This window comes from Molothrus ater, chromosome 6 (genome assembly GCF_012460135.2).
Source record: "Molothrus ater isolate BHLD 08-10-18 breed brown headed cowbird chromosome 6, BPBGC_Mater_1.1, whole genome shotgun sequence".
NCBI lineage: Eukaryota > Metazoa > Chordata > Aves > Passeriformes > Icteridae > Molothrus > Molothrus ater.
In genome coordinates, this window is record NC_050483.2 from 29,779,085 (window position 1) to 29,798,176 (window position 19,092).

Below are 19,092 nucleotides of genomic sequence, written 5' to 3' on the forward strand. Positions count from 1 at the left end.
CAAGTAAAATATTACAGGAAAAAATACAGCTTGGAGTTATTCACACAGCACACAGCTTTAACTGTCTCATACAATGTCCTTTATTTCATGATGTACAGAATTGTGCATCAAAATTGCTTTGCTTCAGCAAAAGCAATACTCAAGGCAGGTGTCCTTGCAACATTGCAATAAAGTTTGCTGGTCGATTCCTCTCAGCTTTCAGCTGCATCCTTTTTCATCACATTCTATTAAAAGAGGGCTCATGGAAACTCACTCCTTTTTCTCCCCAAGTCCCTCAGCATGCAAAGAAAGTTAAGATTTGGGGCTAGAATTACCCCCACGTGTATTATCAACTGCAGAGCATGGGAGCAGCTCTGCTGGGATGTTATGGGGAGATGGTAGCTTGGGAGGAGTAGCAAATCCTGATCTTATACTTGCTTATTCTGCTGTAATTGCAGACATGTGGGAAGCAAACAAAATAAGGTCAGGGCTTCAGAGCTATAACCTCCTTCTGCAAACACAGCTCCCTTCATTTGTAGTAGATGGAAGAAACAAATATAAAAAGACTTTCCTCTAATGTTACTCTTTCCAGAAGAGCTCCCTCTCCAGCTTCACTGGCACATAGAGAGAAATGATACACAATCCTTTAAAAACAAAATAGCCACTCGATCACTGTCACCACAGGGAACCACAAACACCAAGTTTAGGTGCCCAATGGAATCCAGCCCCAGAATGGATGAGAGGCTGCATTCAAATGCCATCTGTGCTCCAGCATTCCTTTAAATATCAACTTTTTTTAAGTTCAAACATATACATGGTTATCAAGTAACAGGGAAAATTCATCCAGACTAATAAAATATGAAAGGTTGCCTCTTACTTATTGGTTCCAAAATAAACACGAAAATCAGCATGTGTGATTAAACTTTGCTTCCAAACTAAACACTGTGTCATGCACACAATTCAGGGTTTAAAATACCACAAATATTCTGAAGGGGTCACAAGGTACATAAAGGCAAACATAAGACCATTTTAAAGCAGGAAATTTGGCAGAGAGGTACAAAGGGAGTGGTTGGGGGGAGGGGGTTGAAGGCTTGCTGTTCTGCAAGAAAAGAAGTACAATATGGTGCACACCTGGTTCTCCTTCAGCCCTGATTACCACTGTAACTGGAAGCACACACAGCTAGAAGGAGGGCCCTGCACAGATCTCAAAACCAAATTATTCTAATGTACTCCAATGGCTGTTTGTCAAAGCACCATGCTATGAATACTCAAGTGTTCAGTCTGAGTTGACAACAGCCCTTTTCCCTATCAGCTGTGTTTTGGATTTCACACTCATTGCCAGAGGGTTCACAGCTGGGAATTACATACAGGTCATGTGAAAACCTCTTTCTTTATAACAGTTCTGTTCTCAAGTCTTATCCTGCAATAGAGGGCAATATCTGAGAACATATTCCAGCTGCCTCATCTTCAACTGGATTCACCTTACAAAGATAAACTATGTACAAGAGAACAGCCAAGGCTATGTCAGTTCCACTTTGCCCACTCCCCAAACTGCAGACCCCTTGCCTAAAGCACTGCACATTCTTCCATTTTCAGGCTCCTGCATAGTTCCAACAGGGTGACCCAAGCCTGATGAAAAAACTGTTGTAATTCTAGGTATGATTTTTCTCTGGCAGCATATATCCTCCCTGATCTGTACAACTTCAGTATTTCAGGGAGAATCTTTTCATGATTCAGCCAACATGGCTCAATTTTGATTTCCAAGCCATTAGCTTTCTCTTCTCGGAACTTGTGAGTATCACAGTCAGTTTGCAACCACAAAGGCTGGAAAGAACAGAGAATGATAGAGTTCATTCTACATTCAGGGAGAAAAGGATACACTCACCTCAATATCTGAACTTCTCACTTCTGCCAAGCAACAGGCAGAAAGCCAACACAACTTTGTAAAGAGAAATTCCTCTCCCTTTTGGTGATGAAAAGGCACCACCTAGTGGATGTCGCTCTGTGTGAAAGGCTTCACCAACTGGCAGAAAAGATTCCGCCAGTATAGCCAATCCCCAATTCTGTCAATGGGCCCATCAAAGATATGTATAATGAAAAAATCACTGCTGAATAACAAATACCAGAGCATGTTTCAGCTAACAAAACACTCTGCCCAAATCAAGTGGTAATTAAAGCATCGTTGTGTTCAATCTCGAAGTGAATACTGAAGTTCTACAGCTAAATCAACTATGCAAAATCTTAACAAGGGAAAGAATTTAACTTACAACATAAGAAAATAAGCTTCTTTACAACCCCACCTGTATTTATTATTCTCCAGCAAGCACTTATTAGACACTTATTGCAAGAATCTAAATTAACAATGTATTTGATCGTAGAAATAGTACCAGTTTTTCATAAGCAATAGACAAATGGCAGTCACAGTCAAAAGCAAATTTAATTAGACCCTGTGCAAAATACACACTCAACACCTCAGTCTGAAATAAACCACCCAAAATCACTGTAGGACAGTACATCCTAGTAGGAATATCAGTATCTATTTCAGTCATTGTGCAAACAAGATTTGCCACTAAGAATTCTGCATCCACAGGCCTGTTCATTAGAGGTTCTTTTTCCTGTGCATATCAAATTTGAGCCAGGGGAGATACCAGACAACACAGCTAAGAATATAATCCAAACAACTTCTAGCTACTAGAATAAATGCTTTCCTATCAAAAGGCCATAAACATCTTCTGAAAAGCAATTGATAGAAGACAAAGCTAAAGACAATGGGCTGGTGCAATACAAAATGAGTATCAGAATGCAATACCTATATATTTGGTATTCTGAAAATACAGAAAACAAAAACTGCCTATGATTCATCTTTTAAAAGGTTGTTGGTTCCTTTCTACATTATATTCTACCACCATTGCCAGAGCATTTCTGCAATTTACATAGAATGAGCAAACAAAAAATCCATACTAATAAAAAACCCTCTAGCAGTTCTTGAAAATGCTTCTATGATTAGCATTTAATGTACATGCTAGTATTTCAATGTCCAAAAATCTGAAGAAAAAATGGATTGCAATGACTTCTAGAACAGGGAATTAATTCTATCTAAGTTTTGGTAACTCAAAAGCCAGTACCTACAGTTTCAGTATAATTAAAGAACTTTGTTGAAATTATTTCTTACAAATCATCTGCCATACATATATTTTATCAGTAGAGAAAACACACCTGAGAAGAACAAGCACATTTAAGCTTAGTTTTAACCCACACAGCTGAAAAACACATCTGTTGTCTAATTAGTGCTCTAACTGAAGTGAGAGGAACAAATAAACCACAGCACAACATCCAATAGCACCAAAAATCCCCTGTACTGTTCCTGCTAAACACTTGTGCATCAGCACCACAAATGGAAGGAACCTAAATAGGTCAGGTTTTACATTCTAGAAGGACTCAAAAGACTAGAGAAATACTTACAAAAATAAAAAATGGGCAGGGAGAGATGGATTCAAGAGAGCAGAAGCTGATACAAGGATAACTAAGTTAAAAAAAAGACAGCTTAGCAACACAGCTGTTCCTTTCAAAAGGGTGTAGGAACTATAGCAGAATAAAAGTGAATAAGTCAAAAAGAAAGGATATTGCATCCTGTCACCCTGGTGAAAAGTTATTCAGGAAAAAAAAAATTAAATACCTCATAAGATAAAGTGCATATTTATTTGTGTATGATTATATATTTATGCATACAAAAAAGTCCACAGCATTGTCAGAAAATCATGAGTGTTATTTCACCGTCAACCATATATGTAAAATATTAGTGAGTCTAAATCTGATGAGTACAGCCTGAATTTTTCAGCCACACACATTTTTATCCTAACTGGCCAGGACAATGTGGTTGTGCTTATTTCAGAAAACTAAAAAATCCAAGAAATTCAACCATGACGAAACAGGCACTGTAAACCAACAGCTGTTTTAAAGCATATGGGTAACATCTCTTCAGCCTTGAACAGATAAAGTGAAGAATGTAAAGAAGGGAGTGGAAAACAGAAGACTAGCAAGAAAATCACACAAAGGGGTTTAACTTGAATTTAGGCTGCCACTTTCTTCACCATTTCCAAGAAACTTTCACTCTTTATTGAAATTAAATTTAATTTTGAGAATTGTATAACAAGGTGGTAGATATAAAGGTGTCTGTAGACACCTAAATTAGAGGGGCTAAGAGGAAGGATAAACAATAAAAGACATTCACCTTCAAAACAGGAGAGGTACATACTGAAGGAAAGGAAAAAGAAAACCTTTAGGAGAAGGACAGATGTTCTCAGATGTTCTCTATCGCTTTATACAATAGATGAAGCTCCATGGTGATGACAGCAAAAACTCAAGAGAAATCTCAATGTCAGTTCTCAGTTCCAACTGCTTTAAAATTTGTTGCAGGAAGATGGAGGAGGGTCAGCTTTCTGCTTCCATTTCAGTATCATCAAAAACTGTAAGCTGCTTGCTCTCCAACATAACTTTAAAGTATTTGTATTTAACAAAAACTCTGCTGTCTCTATTCTTCTGATAAAACTTCCATATGCCTACACTGGGAGAGTGGATCCAAAAAGGAATTTATTATTACCAAATGATTAAGCATATCCGTAGTGTGCACTTTACTAGATCACTCACATTCGAAGGGATATAAATAACCACAAGCATTTAGTGTCTTACAGTGTATTAAAAGCCTGCAATTTAAACATAAACAAAATTTCCAGATTAAATGTCAGAGCAAAAGTAGGAAAGCTTAATGTCTCTGCTCAGCAGTAACTCCACAGAGTCTAAACTAGACAATGCAATTTTTACAGGCAGAAATACTCTTCTTTACTAGACCAGCTGACAGGCAGGTTTCCCCAGGCTCCCCTTTTCCTGACTGCATCAATTGAGCTAATTAAAAAACCCCAAACTTTAACACCTATCAGTATTTCTTCGCTTTACCTCATCAGTTACAACTCTGAATTGGGAAGGAGATTTACTGAAGCTGAGAAAAAATCTGGAGTAGTAGAAATACTCTGAGGTCACAAATTTTGTTAGTACATGAATTATTGAAAAATTCTAGCATTGATAAAAAATATTTTAACACTATAACTCCATCTATAGCTCCTGAAAGAAGCACATGACAGTAATTAAGTTTGTGTGTATTTTTTAGATTTCAGGAATACAATCTATATGACGTTTATCACTGATACCACAGCGTGATGAACCAGGCCTCTTTGTCTGATACCACAGAAGTTTCATCTTCCTTGAGTTTCTCTGCACATTTAGCAAAATTTATGAACCAAATCTAAATTATATTTTGCTTAAAAAAGAAGCCAATTACTTATATCATTCCTTACACAACAGAATCTTAAATGTCAGTTATTGAGCTGCTAGAAAGAAGGCAGTTTGCTATGCCACGACAGCCAATGTTGTCTATCCTTCAGATGAACTGGGGTAAAGTGACTGCTCATTCTTAATGATCAGAATTTCTTTGGACATGATCAGTATTTGAGGAACACCACAGTTACAAAAATCCAAACTTATGCAATACAAATAATACAGTTTGGTTTAATAGCATCAGTTGCAGTGTTTGAATGACATAAATAGGCTTTGGGCATGGCTACAAACTCTTAGGTTTTCTGCTCCAAACTCCAGAAGGCTCTACAAGCATATCAGGGCTAGGTTCACATTTTTAAGCAGTATCCACCACCCAGGCTGCCTTGCTGATTCCAAACAAGTTGGTGAAATGTACAGAGTTCTAGCAGTTTACTGCACTCCAGTACCAGCAAATTAAATTGTGTGATTGCTATACAGACTCTCATTTCCTGGCTATTCACAGATCTCCTGTGCTTAGTATCTCCTTGCATTTGGAGGGCTCTATGAAAAAAAGGCAGTAGCTAAGTCATTGTACCAATACTCCATGACATAATCACCAGTATGCAGAAGACTCAGCTGCAGTGACTCAGAAGAAAGAGTGCAGGCTTCTGCACAGATTGTTCGGCCTTGACAGGAAAAACACACAACTATTATTCCTAGTCAATTATTCCTTCAGAAGGAATGATTGCAAAGCCAAGTGCAAAACAGCAGTGCTTTAGGGCAAATAGAGCTCAAAGTAAAAATGAGCATTAAAATAATTGAAAAGAAGACATTCTTTCAAAGTAATCCTATTGATGAACACTCCAAAACCAGAAAAAAACCAAGCAAACAAAACATGAAGGCCACTGAAACACAACCCTAATAACAGACCAGTCTACTACCACTTAATGGCTGGTAATAAGTGGCCCTTGGCAGGAAAATAACTTGAAGGCTTTGGGAATTAATGGACACCTAACTTGTTGGGTTGTATTTTAACAGCCAGCATCTTAGACTGGCAAGAGATCCAGTCAGAGGTGAATGATTGGACCGAATCATTATGCAGGTGGCACAGTCATGTATGTATAATGCAATTTTTTCCTACCACCTTTTTTAAAAATATGACAAATATTTCATTCTATCCTATCAGCAAAAATTATGTTATTCTAGGAGACAAGAAGAAAATTCTTTTAAATTTATGCAAGTATTATTACTTTATAATTGAAAAAACTACACATTTATGCTGACAGATTTTACCTGGCACTAAAAAATGAAAAAATCTATTATGATTCACAAATTGTGGTACTTGGAATTCGACAGCACTGAAATTTTAAAAAAAGCACATGCACACAGAGAGGACCACACAAATACTTCTGGAACTCTGCATGTCCAAGTAACTAGTTTGTAACTATTTTGCTTTAGCAATAATTTGAATTATTTTCCAGTAACTGTTCAGTATCAAGCACAAAGTACTTTGGCAATCTACATACATGCTACTTTCTACATCAATTGCTATCTTTGCTGCAAACAGATTAATTTTCATCCACCTTTTAATAGAGGATGTCAAAAAGCCCCACACATACTACCCATAGCCCCATTTTTTTCAAATTAGACCTCACTACAGGGTCTATCTTCAGAGCAGATCAGCAGCTAAAATTTGCGCAAAATATTCTAAAAATAGAATGACAAGATACAGGACTACAACAACTACATACAGAACCTCTCATGAGATGAAACAAGCCACTATTACTTGAAATAACTGCTGCAACCAATGTAGTCCAAACAAAAGAACAAAAAAAGTACCACATGCCAAGTAACTTAAATCAAGATCACAGACTTTCACCTGAACTTGAACTTACAGTCTTGGACAATTTAATAAGTTCTCAGTAACATTTCCTCTTACTAGCAGACAAAGGACAGGAGCTGGAGATAACTACATTATACAGACTCTTAAAGCAGCAGCTGCAAAATCTTGGGTAATAGTTCAGCCATAGCACACTGACAGATGGATATGGAACTATTAATAATGAAGGAATGCAAGCATGTTCTGAACCGTACCAGCTACTCTGTGGCTTGTTAGACATATCATTCTGAATTTCAGCACAGGAAGAAATACTGTGGTTTGAAAATCTACTATTCAGCATAATTTCTGACCTCAGCTATAATTCATTATGCATGGATATATTACAACTCCAAATACAGCACATTATGATGCATTTTAAAACCAGAATGCACAGATTAAAACCAGGACACTGACCTAATAGTGCACAAAAGCCTTAAGCAGCGTAAAGATAGGTTGCATACAACCAGGCATCACCTTTAGTCAAGGTACAAAGCATTACAATAATGGTATGTTATACAGGCCTTCCTAGAACAGTTCCAAGTTTAAAGAACATTTCAAGCTTTTTCTTTGCTCATTCTGATTAATAATCCCTCTAGCATTTTTACTCATGCTATCCTTTTTACTGAAAATGCAGTTTTACATTCAAAATCTGTGCTGCTGCCAGAAACCACACACTCCTGCCCCTCCTTTCTGCCTACATTAGTGCCTGTTCAGCTGAATGATTGCCCACTACATTTTTTACCCTGGTTTGCTTTTTCAGCTGGTTTACATCCTTGTCCAGGTTCATAAGCAAGCACAAACCAGTTACAAATGTGACAGTGAAATTAATTACAAGGCAGGTAGGAAAGAAAGAATCCCTGCCACTTGTTGACCACCTCTTGGATTACTCACACTTTCTGTAAGCAGGCAATTAAACTACTACCCATGTGTCACTTGTGATTTGCACAGGTAATTTTTTCAGCTTGCAGTTTTTACCTGGTGTCTTGTTTACTAGGGACAACTTCAGAATGGCAGCTGCAGATCAGTGGATTGCCACATTGCTAGTGGTGGCTCTTCTGTGACTCCCTTAAGCCAATCGAGAAAGGAGATACAGTGGTAAGTTCCAATCCCAAACAGGATCTCTACAGTAACTATTTCCTTTCCTGTTGTCAATCTGCTCCTTGAAAATATGACAAGCTTCACAAAGTGTTCCAGCAGCCTCTTTGTTTCTTGCAGCTCCATGTTAGCGATATCACAGAAGCAGAAAAAAACACATTTGCTCTAACACACAGTGCTCTAGCTCTGTGCACATGCTGTGTACCCAAGGCCCCCTCAGAAACTTTGTACTCACTGCCCAGTATGACTGTTTCCATTACAGCTCCAGAAAGAGCTGTGACAGAGCTCTTCCATGCAAACACAGGAAGTTATACAAGCCCAAAACACGCCAGCCTTAGATGACACAAAAATTTAAGACTTAGAGAAAGACACATCACCCTATACTGAACTTCAGCTACCCATCTGTAAGTCACTAGTATTGTTCATAAGCTTTACAGGAAAATAACTTCAGTTTGGTATGTCAAAGACTGCCAATATCTGAAGCCATTTTGCTTAAATTAATGTTCTTGAGAAGCAAAGTACCTAGAGCACCAGCAGCCTTAAGCAAGCCCCCTTCCTCCCTATGGGAGATCTTTATATAAAGTTACACAAAGTAGCTAAGCAGTAAACACTTCTAAAGCAATTTTTCTCTCAAGAACTAAGTTTTCAGTTGCACGAAGGAAAACCAGTTCATGTATTAGAACTAATCTTACTGATCAGGACATAATGAAAAATGTAATACCAAAGACTGCCAAGAATCCAGTCAAGACCTTGGATATTGTTGAAGAGAAAAAGCACTCTGTGCCTAGGTCAAAAGTAGGAGATACGATAAATACAAAAGTAACGTATGGAAAATACTGGAATCTAGAGACAAAGAAAGTTATTTTAATGCTAGGTTGGGCAATATAGCTTATCCAAATTGGAGTATCAAATGTTAGGACTATTGAGTTGGAAAGAAATACTGTCATTATTAAAATTCAGATGTAGTCTCAACAAAAAAAAACTAGTGCCTCATTCATTCCTGTCTAATCAAAACTTTGCAGAAAACTGTTCAGTCCTATTCAAGAAAAACCTTGAAATCTCATTTTGTTTACTAACTATATACAGCAGAAATGCTAGACTCTCAAATGAGATATATAGCTAAGCATTTTGAAGAGAGGCAACATGACAGTTTTGATGAGGCTGCTGAAATCCATGTAGACTCTCAAAGGAATCTGTATTAGAAATGGCTCTCCCTCTGTTTTATACTATATGTCTGCCAAAAGAATTAAAAGACTATTAAAATTATGGGTTTTCTACTTTAAATAGAAAACTGGGGTGAAAAAAAATCAACACATATAGCTGAAATTTCATAGAACAATGATATACAACATGCTTGTTCTCAATAAAGAAGATGAAGTCTTCTTACATAAAGTCAGAATGAAGTTTCTCAGGAGACCTTATGTTAGAGCTCGTAGATTCCAATTCCAAGCAAAACAGAGTGAGGAAACCAGAGCAATACAAAGAACTCTTCTAATGCATAAGAGCTTCAACAGCAGAAGAAAAAGTGCATACTGAAAAGCTTGCCCTTCAAATCTAGATGCTTCTATTTTCAAGGCAGCACAGGATCCTCAACCATCTAGCTGCAATAGTTTAGTCTGGCTTTTATTACATGTGGAAAGAAGGAAACTTTGCAGACTGCAAAAGGCAGGTTCTGCAGTTAACAGTAGCAAGCAGACTGCATCATCATGGAGCTTCCAGACCAAACCTGATCAAAAAGCAGCCCCAGCAGCACACCTAGTTCCACATGACTGCAATGTTCTCACAAAGCAGTCCTGTAGACACAAAGAGGAAATTGGTACCATCATTTCTATTACCCCCAGTTTCCAAGAAAGTAAAATTTTACTTTTGATCTCTGGGCACATTTGTATTATAAGAGACATATGCATTGCCCAATCTTAATTTTGTTTCATCCCCATCCCTTTATGCCTCAGGGGGGCTGGTACAATATTACTTAGGAGTAACAATTGCAGAGCTGGTCCTCATTATTCCCAGAAGTCCTGGGGCTGAGTAACCAAAAAGCAAACTAACACTAGAGAATATGGAAATCAAATCACTAATTTGTGTATACTGAGCTCATACATGAGCTCAAGATTCAACAAGGAGCTCAAGAGCCATCAAGATTTTTCTAACAACTTGCAATCTGGTCAACTATTCTTTGCATTGCTATCCTGTCTAAAGACTAGAATCCCTTTCAGCTATAAATTAAGCTATAAATCATGCAAATCCAGAAATATTCCTAGAGAACTTACAGTTTAAATAAAATCAGAGGACAAGAAAGAAGTACAAGAAAAAATTCAAAAAGCACTGAATACTCAAAACCGAAGTATTTCTTTGCAGAGTCACAAGTAGACCATTGGCCCAAAGGTCCAGGCAGTTTTTCATATAATCAAAACAGTACATCTTGTCAAACCCTAAACTCCCAAGACAAGGCATAAAAGCCCATCAGTACAATTAACTGTTGTTTTTTACAGCACATACAAAATAACACTGTGATAGGGCAGGGGAAAAAACAAAACAAAAACATCGCAAACAAAAAAACACAGCATTTTTATATAAATACTGTATTTTTATTTTAGCAGTAGAACATTATATATAGGTATGTTACTAAAACTAGAAAACTATAACCTAGATTAATCTATGCAAAGTTTATTGTAAATGACACATAGCAGTTATCAGTGTTTAAAGGTCTCTCACTGAATAAAATGGTACAGTCTGCATGAAGTCTGGTTCCACCCAATAGTTACACAAAGAATCTGTAACAGATTAGAAAGAAGAATCATTTTTCTTGCAAAAACAGGTTAGCAGGGAGGAGACTGCAAGTAAACCATGAGATCAGAATTCAAAATCTTGGCAAGTCAGGAAAAATAACATTAGAAGGAGCAACTAGCTAAGCAGCAAAGTCAGCAGATGCAGATTCAAGATTTTAATAATTGGTAAGTAAACAGCATCAGGTTGTTGCAAAGAAAGCAAACTGTGTTATGATGCATAAACACGAGGATGTCCTGCAAGGCATGAGAAGAAATCCTTCTCCATACCTAAACTGTGCTTGAGATTCATCTGGAATATTGTCCACTTCTGGGCACCTCACTTACAAGATTATGTCAATCAGCTGAAGGTAACCCAGAGAAGTGTAACAACAATGAGGGTTAGAAAATCCAAGAAATTGTTTATTTACTTTGGAAGAAGTCTTTCAGAAATTCAAATCAAGGCAGATATCAGAGAAAGTGCCTGCCCTACTTTATAGCAAATATTGTGCATAATCATATAGCAGATAAAAAAAAACCTGGCAGTAAAATCTGATTCCTTTCAACTCCCTCTCCTATATGTTAATTCTGGTGTGCTCCTTCTACATAATTTCATATGTGCAATTGTGCAGAATGATAGCTTTTGGCAAAGTCACTTGCACTGTAAAATGGAAAAAGCAATGAAGGGAATACTTTAAAAGAAAAAACAAACTGTATTCAAGTATCATATAACTTTAAACTACCTCCTTTGCTCTACTTCACCACCACATGAAAACAGGAAACATTGCTCTAGCATTTCTAATTCCTTTTCCTCAGCAGTAATAAACATTTTATGGTATAGATGGTCAAAAAGGAACAGTGTCAGGCCATAAACTGCATAAACATATATTCTCCAGACACATTTAAAAAAGAACACAAATGGCAGCAGTACTGAAGGTAGTTATAATTACATTTTAACCAGCCATTTTAAACTAAAAGCTGTGCACCTTCTGAGGATAATTTAAAACAACCATGAGAAGACAAAGCCATCTACCTTTACCACTCTAACAACATTTAACAGTTAAATTTACCCCCTTTTATCAAAATTGGTTTTTGCTCAATATTGTAGAGTGGAGGAATAATTGAAGCATAAACAGTCTGCCAAAAAAACCTGAGTTTATGAAGTTTCAGCAAGGGCAAAGAAAGAAGGTTGTTCTGTAAGTTCCCATTAACCATCTTGGTTTCCCAAGTAAGCAACAACAAAAATTAAAATTCATGCCAAATCACACTTTACAAATAATACTGCTCACATAAATGTGAAATTCTGACATTTACTTTTTAAGTAGGTATTTGTAAAAAAATAAAGGCTAACATTATAATACTTAATTAAAAAATCCAAAGCTATGGACTCAGTTCTGGACATGAAAGTACTTCTAAGTACAACATAGTAAGAAATCTTAAAATCATAGAATGGTTTGGATTGGAAGGTACCTTAAAGATCATCTAGTTCCAACTCCTCTGCCATGGGCAGGGAACCTTCTGCTAGATAAGGCTGCGCATCCAACCTGGCCTTGAAAACTTCCAGGGATGGTACATTGCAACTCCTCTGAGCAACCTGTTCCAGTGCCTCACCACACTCATTTCACAACTTATTTGTTACTTAAACAGATAAAGCACTCTGAACAAGGTTAGGTGCTCCTCTTTAAACAAAAAAAGATTATGTTTAAAACCAAAAGTTCTGATACAGCTCACACACATGCAATTTTCTAATGCTGTTCAGTTCACCATTTAATGAGGATATGAACACCAACATGAATTTTGGTGCAGGGGAAGTGAAACATCTTGAAAAGAACAAGAATTGGTTTTTTTTAGAAGAAAGTTAGTTTTGGAAGTAGTGGAAGTAATATGGCTAGTTAAATTCTGGAAACTCAGTTCCAAAATATTTTCTTCTGATAACATTAACTCATTTAATTTCCCACTTAACATTTAACTTCATTAAAGAAACACATGATTCCATGTGGTGTAACTTATAAGAGATTTCTCTTTCTAGAAAACTTCAAAGTGGAACCAATTCTCTAAGTTTTACAAGTAAAGTTTCTTTTATTCTAGTTTTAAATAATCTGTAAAGATAATTCAATTACAGTTTCTGTAACACTGGTATTAAACAATTTTTAATAGCTAAGAATAAAAAACTAAATTTGCATTTCAGCAGCTTTACAGTCCCAATATAGACAAAACAACCTGAAAGTCTAATGCATCTCCATAATTTGGGAAAGTCATCATACAGCACTGCTTCATGATGTAACAACAAATCAACTATGTACTTTTACCAAACTCTATACATATTTAATTCAAGAGGAACTAGCATCTAAACAACTTTTCTTCAGGAATCTTTTATTTTGGAATCTGTTTTGCGTTCCATAAACTAATATTTTCAAATATCAGAACAGCAATAGCTAAAGTGCAGAGGAGGTGGCAAGCAACCATCTATGTGGGAACAGAATAAAAAGAAGCAAGAATAAGGCCAATTGATTATAAACAAGTATTAACATATATAAACAAAAAGAAAACTAACAGCTTGAATATTCCCTTTGCCAACAGAAGCACTTCAGTTTTGAGACACTTTACTGCAGGAAGATGAGACAATTCAAGTTAACAAAAGACAGCAGAAAAGGCACTGCAGATGTCAAGTAATTTCTCCATATGAAGTGATTTTGAGACAAAAAAACCTTACTCATCCTAAAAGCAAATATACACTTAGCTAAACATCTGGCTTTCCAAAGTAAATGAAAATGTTGGGTATAAGTTTAAGGAGCATAGCGATTGTGAAGTACTGAAATTAAAACCTAGGAGATCAGTGTGAAAAGAAAATTGACTGTTAACAGATCTGTTGTCATAAATATTAAGTGTAGTTTTAGTTTTTAAATGGAGCATGTCGATTCTAAATGGGGAAAAATATTACCTGTGGAACTTGTGGGCTTCTTGAACTACTGTTAATTTATTTACCATAGAAAACAAAAACATTGGAGAATAATTACATAAGGTTTGTCTTTCATTTGCTCTAGAAAACCACACATGAGAGATTAAAGTCTCTCATCCTAAGTTACTTCATATTTTCAGAAAGAATAAATAAAAAAAGAACAGACCATACTATTATACATTTGCTGGTAACAATAACCAATATATTGATCATAAATAACAAAGGTTCGCTTCAGTGATCTAAGAACATAAGCCAGACAAAAGCATAAAGGACAGCAAATGTTGTAATTTGATTAGCCTGGGCGTTTTACAAAGCAAATTTCATCATCCATCTCAATTTGACATTTAAAAGAATGCTTAAAGCAGTTTGGTTTTGCAACTGCTGCCTCTGGAGTACTTTTTCACAGAGATGTTGAGCCAGCTTCCCTTATTTTCTGAAGTATTAATGACTAGAAAATAAGTGTCTATGAACAACAAATTTTAAAAGGTAAAATATTTAAATCTCAACAGTAATTCTTGTCATATTGGGTTTTAGTTTTCGCTCATTACTGAAAATGAGACATCTCTCAACTAGCACAAACACAGTATTTGTTGAAAGTAATTCAATCTACTAATAATATACAGTTTCCTGCGAATATGGAAGGGAAGAAAGAAAATCCAAAGCATATTTTACTTTCTTTTTCAGAAGGCTAAAGAAATCAGAAAGCTACACTGGAAGCATATAGGACTTATTACTGTTGCTTAATTATGTAATCTGGTGGACAGCGTCCACACACATTCTAAGAGAAGACATTCAGATCCAAATGCTCTCAACTACAAGGTGCTCTATTAACATATAAAGGTAACAAATTTTTCATATAGATTTCCATATTCACTGGATTTCAAAAAGAAAGGGGATTTTGTTTCATTGGTAATCAAGCTGCCCTTCTCAGTTTCCAGGAATTGCTTTTGATCTGACTGGCTAGCTCCAACCAAACCTGGGAGAAAAAAAGTATGTTTTGGTTACAATTCTGTGCAGGAAAGGGAAAAAGGGACACTGCTACATAGTGCCCCATGGAGGCAAAAGCTTCAGAGACTGTTCAGTCATCAGTAGGGCTTGCCAGGTCCCCTGTCAATTGGCCATAAGTGAACTAAACATTGTGCTGCCTCTTGCCCTGGCATCACAGCAAATGCCTAGAATGAACCTGGGCTTACTGCTAAGTTACATGGAAAAAATGATCTAAAAAGTCTATCAGGCATCATACTTCACTTTTTGAGAAACAGCTTAAGCTTTACTAATGTCCAAAAATTTTTTTTAAAAAAGCAACTTTGCTTTTCTTTGTACTTTACAAACAACAACAAAAAGAAACACAAAAAACCTCCAACAACAAAAAATTAGGTCAAGCAAAAAGTGGCAATCACTAACCATGTTCACTAGCTTCCCTCAGTGGTTAAGATGGTAAAATTCAATTAATATGCTTATTATTTTTTCTGATCTCAAAACATGGATTAAGTTTTCATTTACTACAACTGTTTTAAATTTTACACTGAGGATGGCAACTGCTACTTTCCAAGGAGCATCTATATATTGTCCCATACTCAGTACAAGATCCTTATTAGTAATGACCCTATCTTCACAATATCCTCTCACTGAACAGTTCTGCCCCATTTTACAACCTGAAAATAGAAGTGCAGAGAAGTTAATGAACAACCACCATCTGAACAACCACCATCAGTTTTGGTATAATCAATATCAACTTTTTTTCCAAATAGAGCTACCTAGCTTTGAAACAGCTCCCCTTGAATTTGGTAAAAACTATGACCCCTAACCACTTCTGTACATCCAACTCAATAACCTGACACCACAAACACATAATTATAAACAGAGAGTTTATAATGCCAACAAAAATAACTGCATTAAAATCCTTTTAACTCTGGCATAACATGGTAGCACAGGGTTTCCACAAACTTAACCCTATTTGAACCCGTTTCCCTTTTAGGAAATGGGGGACGAATGCCCACTTAAATATACTCACGATAAGCAGCTATTTATGTTTAGTAATGCATTCCAATGATTAATTAGTCCACTAAGAACACACCTCTTATTTGAAGTCTGACCTTGCTTAATTCAGCTTCCAACCACAGAACTGTGAGTACACCTGTGTCAGCCAAAGAGAGCTTCTATCAAATACCTCTTCACTGAGTAGGTGCATATTGACTAATGAAGAAGCCCTTAACATTTCCTTAGCTAAGCTAAAAAAAGTAAGCACCTTATGTCTTCTTCACTTAGACTGCTCTCCCCCATTCATTTTCAAGGCTGTTCTCTGGAAGCTGCTTTTTCATCACCCTCTCTGCACTGTCAACATCAGATGTACTGCTCCAATAAGAGTTATGGCTGATGTCTCCTCATTTCCAATTCCCTTGTTCTACTACTCACAGTTTTTCACCAGACCCTTAGCTACAGCCAAAAGGATTGATTTCAAGTTCAAATCCTATCAGCTTCAGATTCAATCTTCCTAATTGTTGCCCAATTTAGCATTTAGTTGCACTGATTGTGCCATGAAGAGTTATATTCATGTGTCCAATTTATTAGTGATCTAAATCACTTTGCAACCTTATTAATGTCCTTAATCCCAAATTTATATTTATTATTTTCTAGGTAAGTAAAAACATCTGAAATAAATGCCAACAGAGTTATTTACAGTGAGAACCTCAGATACTCTGTAAGGGAAGTTATTGGAACACATGGAACAGCAGACTGATTTTGCAGTATGCACCAACACTTGCAGATGCACAACACACTCCAGCCTGAAATGTCAGAGATTCAAATCCAGCTCAGCTTCATCATTTCAGTGAAAGTGGAGGGCAGGGCAGGGGCTATCTAAAGGAGAAGAAAATGGAGAAATAGAGAAAAAGAGTATCTTCTCATAAAACTTCTCCCCTTTATCAAAGGACTGCATAATATTTTATCAAAATATCAGAGTGCACACTATTACACACAATTCTTTCCTGGCTTTATAAACAGTCACTATCAACTTTACTGGTGCACTGACTGGGATGCTATCTTTTGTACATGAACTTTAAAGGCACTTAGGCAGGGGTTAATCTTCTCTGCCAGAAGTCTTTAGAAGCCGCATGCAGAAGGAAATCCATTCCTCTGAAGTTACATCAGCCAGTTCCACACTTCCTATTTCTGATGTGATAGTTTCTGTGACCTCAGAGGCATCAGAGTGAACAAGGCCCCACCAGCCTTACTCACATTCTTACCCAGCTTCTCTCTTACACTGGACTGATGAGTAGGTTATCTATACCAGGAAATAATTTAAAGAGTTGAGTTTCAATGATATCTTTTGAAATGACCCTTTGTGGAACACAAAATCAACACAGAGACAAATACATATACACAGTTTACATCTTCTAAAGCACTTTACAATCAGGTCTACCAAGTCTTTGCACTGAGTGTCCATGTCTTCCTTTGCATTTTATGGGCAAGTCTACAGACAAGGATTTGCTGACCTGTTACCTTCCCTTCTGCAGGAATTAGCATACATTACCAGATACAAAAGGAATTCACACTGTTCCAGAGCATAAGCCTTTTTGAGATTCTATGAACTTAAGTAAAAGATACAGAGGCAGAAAAAAAACTTCACCTACCTAGAGCATGCATTAGGTAGAGTGTCAACACAGTACAAAGGAACCATTAGGATAGACAATATTAAATGGCAAGAAAATGTAGGATTTAAGGAAAAAAAAAAAAACAAAACTAAAAAGAAGCACAGAGACAGCTGGAGACTATTAATATTTTCTTATTTCAAATTCCAAATTAACAAAAAATTAAAATAATTTCTTAGAAATTTTAAAAAACAAACAAACAAAAACCCACAGAAGAAACACACCAAGCAGAACCATTACTATTCTTCTATTTCCCAACTATATTCCACCTGGTACTTGCTTAAAGATTCCTGCAAGAATCATTGTCTGGTTTCTTCTTCCTGTCATTCTCCTTCTTCTCTATTACTTGATACTGTAAGGCAAAAACTTAGAAAAGGAGGAAGAACTTACTGGTATTGAGAACTCCTCTGCCAAATACTTCAACACTGATGCTCCTCTAGTCAAAAAGTTACTTCTCTCTGCCAGATTGCCCTGGAGTTTTGTATCAAACTCCTTTCTGACAACTGAAGCAACAGAGTCAATTATTACAAGTTTAACCTTCTTCAAAATAATTTCTTCTTCCAAAGACATAATCCTAAAAAAAAAAAAAGTCACTTATAGCATTATTTACACCAAAAAAATTTATAACACTAATATGTTTAAAATAAAGATTCATTTAGTAAGCTTAAAGTCAGCCCCTCTTTTTTCATCCCCACACACCACCTCCATTGACATCTGCATGTAATGAAGAGATTTGGAAAGGAATCTGAGGCTCAGTGGGCACAAGGCAGGACCTCTCTACAAGAGAGTTTTGGAAGACCTCTGCTAGCAACAATATGCTGTAGAACCCCTGAATGGCAGACAGCAAGTAAAGTGGGCATTGAAACTGTGCCTCGCTGTGCTCTTCTAGCACTTCAAGGGGATTAATAAGTAAGAGGGAGAGTGACTTTTGACATGGGCAGATAGTGATAGGACATGGGGAAATGGCTTAAAACCAAAAGAAGAGATTTAGATTAGAATTCAGGAAGAAATACTTTACTCAGTGGGGAGTGAGGCACTGGCACAGGTGCCCAGAGAAGCTATGGATGCCCCATTCCTGAAAACGTTTGATGCCAAGTTGGATGGGGCCCTGAACAACCTGACCAAGTGGGTGCTATCCCTGCCTATGATGGGAGGTTTGGAACTGGATGACCTTTAAACTCTCTTCCAACCCAAGCCATTCCATGTTTCTTTAATATGCTACTAGCTGTTCTGTGATAAAGCTGTATTAGGGGGCAAAACTATTCTGATAATAATTCTCCCACTAACATAAAACATACCACATGATGATAAAATATAACTCCATTAATTTTCATTGCAATATATGTTCACAAATTAATATAACATAACAACATGACAATACAACACTGCACTCAGGCTGGTGACTGCTAAACAACTTCTCCCTCTTTCTGCTGGAGGAATCCCCATCTTCCTGGA

General features: G+C 36.7%; 1 protein-coding gene across 2 annotated transcripts in view; it reads right to left on the minus strand.

Annotated features, from left to right (window-relative positions):
* RAD51B (RAD51 paralog B) overlaps window positions 1-19,092 on the minus strand; it is a 398,879-nt gene that overhangs the window by 332,149 nt on the left and 47,638 nt on the right. For both annotated transcript variants that reach the window (XM_036383247.2, XM_036383248.2), the window contains exon 7: window positions 18,028-18,211. In XM_036383247.2, the coding sequence (XP_036239140.1) occupies window positions 18,028-18,211 (184 nt within the window). The remainder of the gene's footprint in view (window positions 1-18,027; window positions 18,212-19,092) is intronic.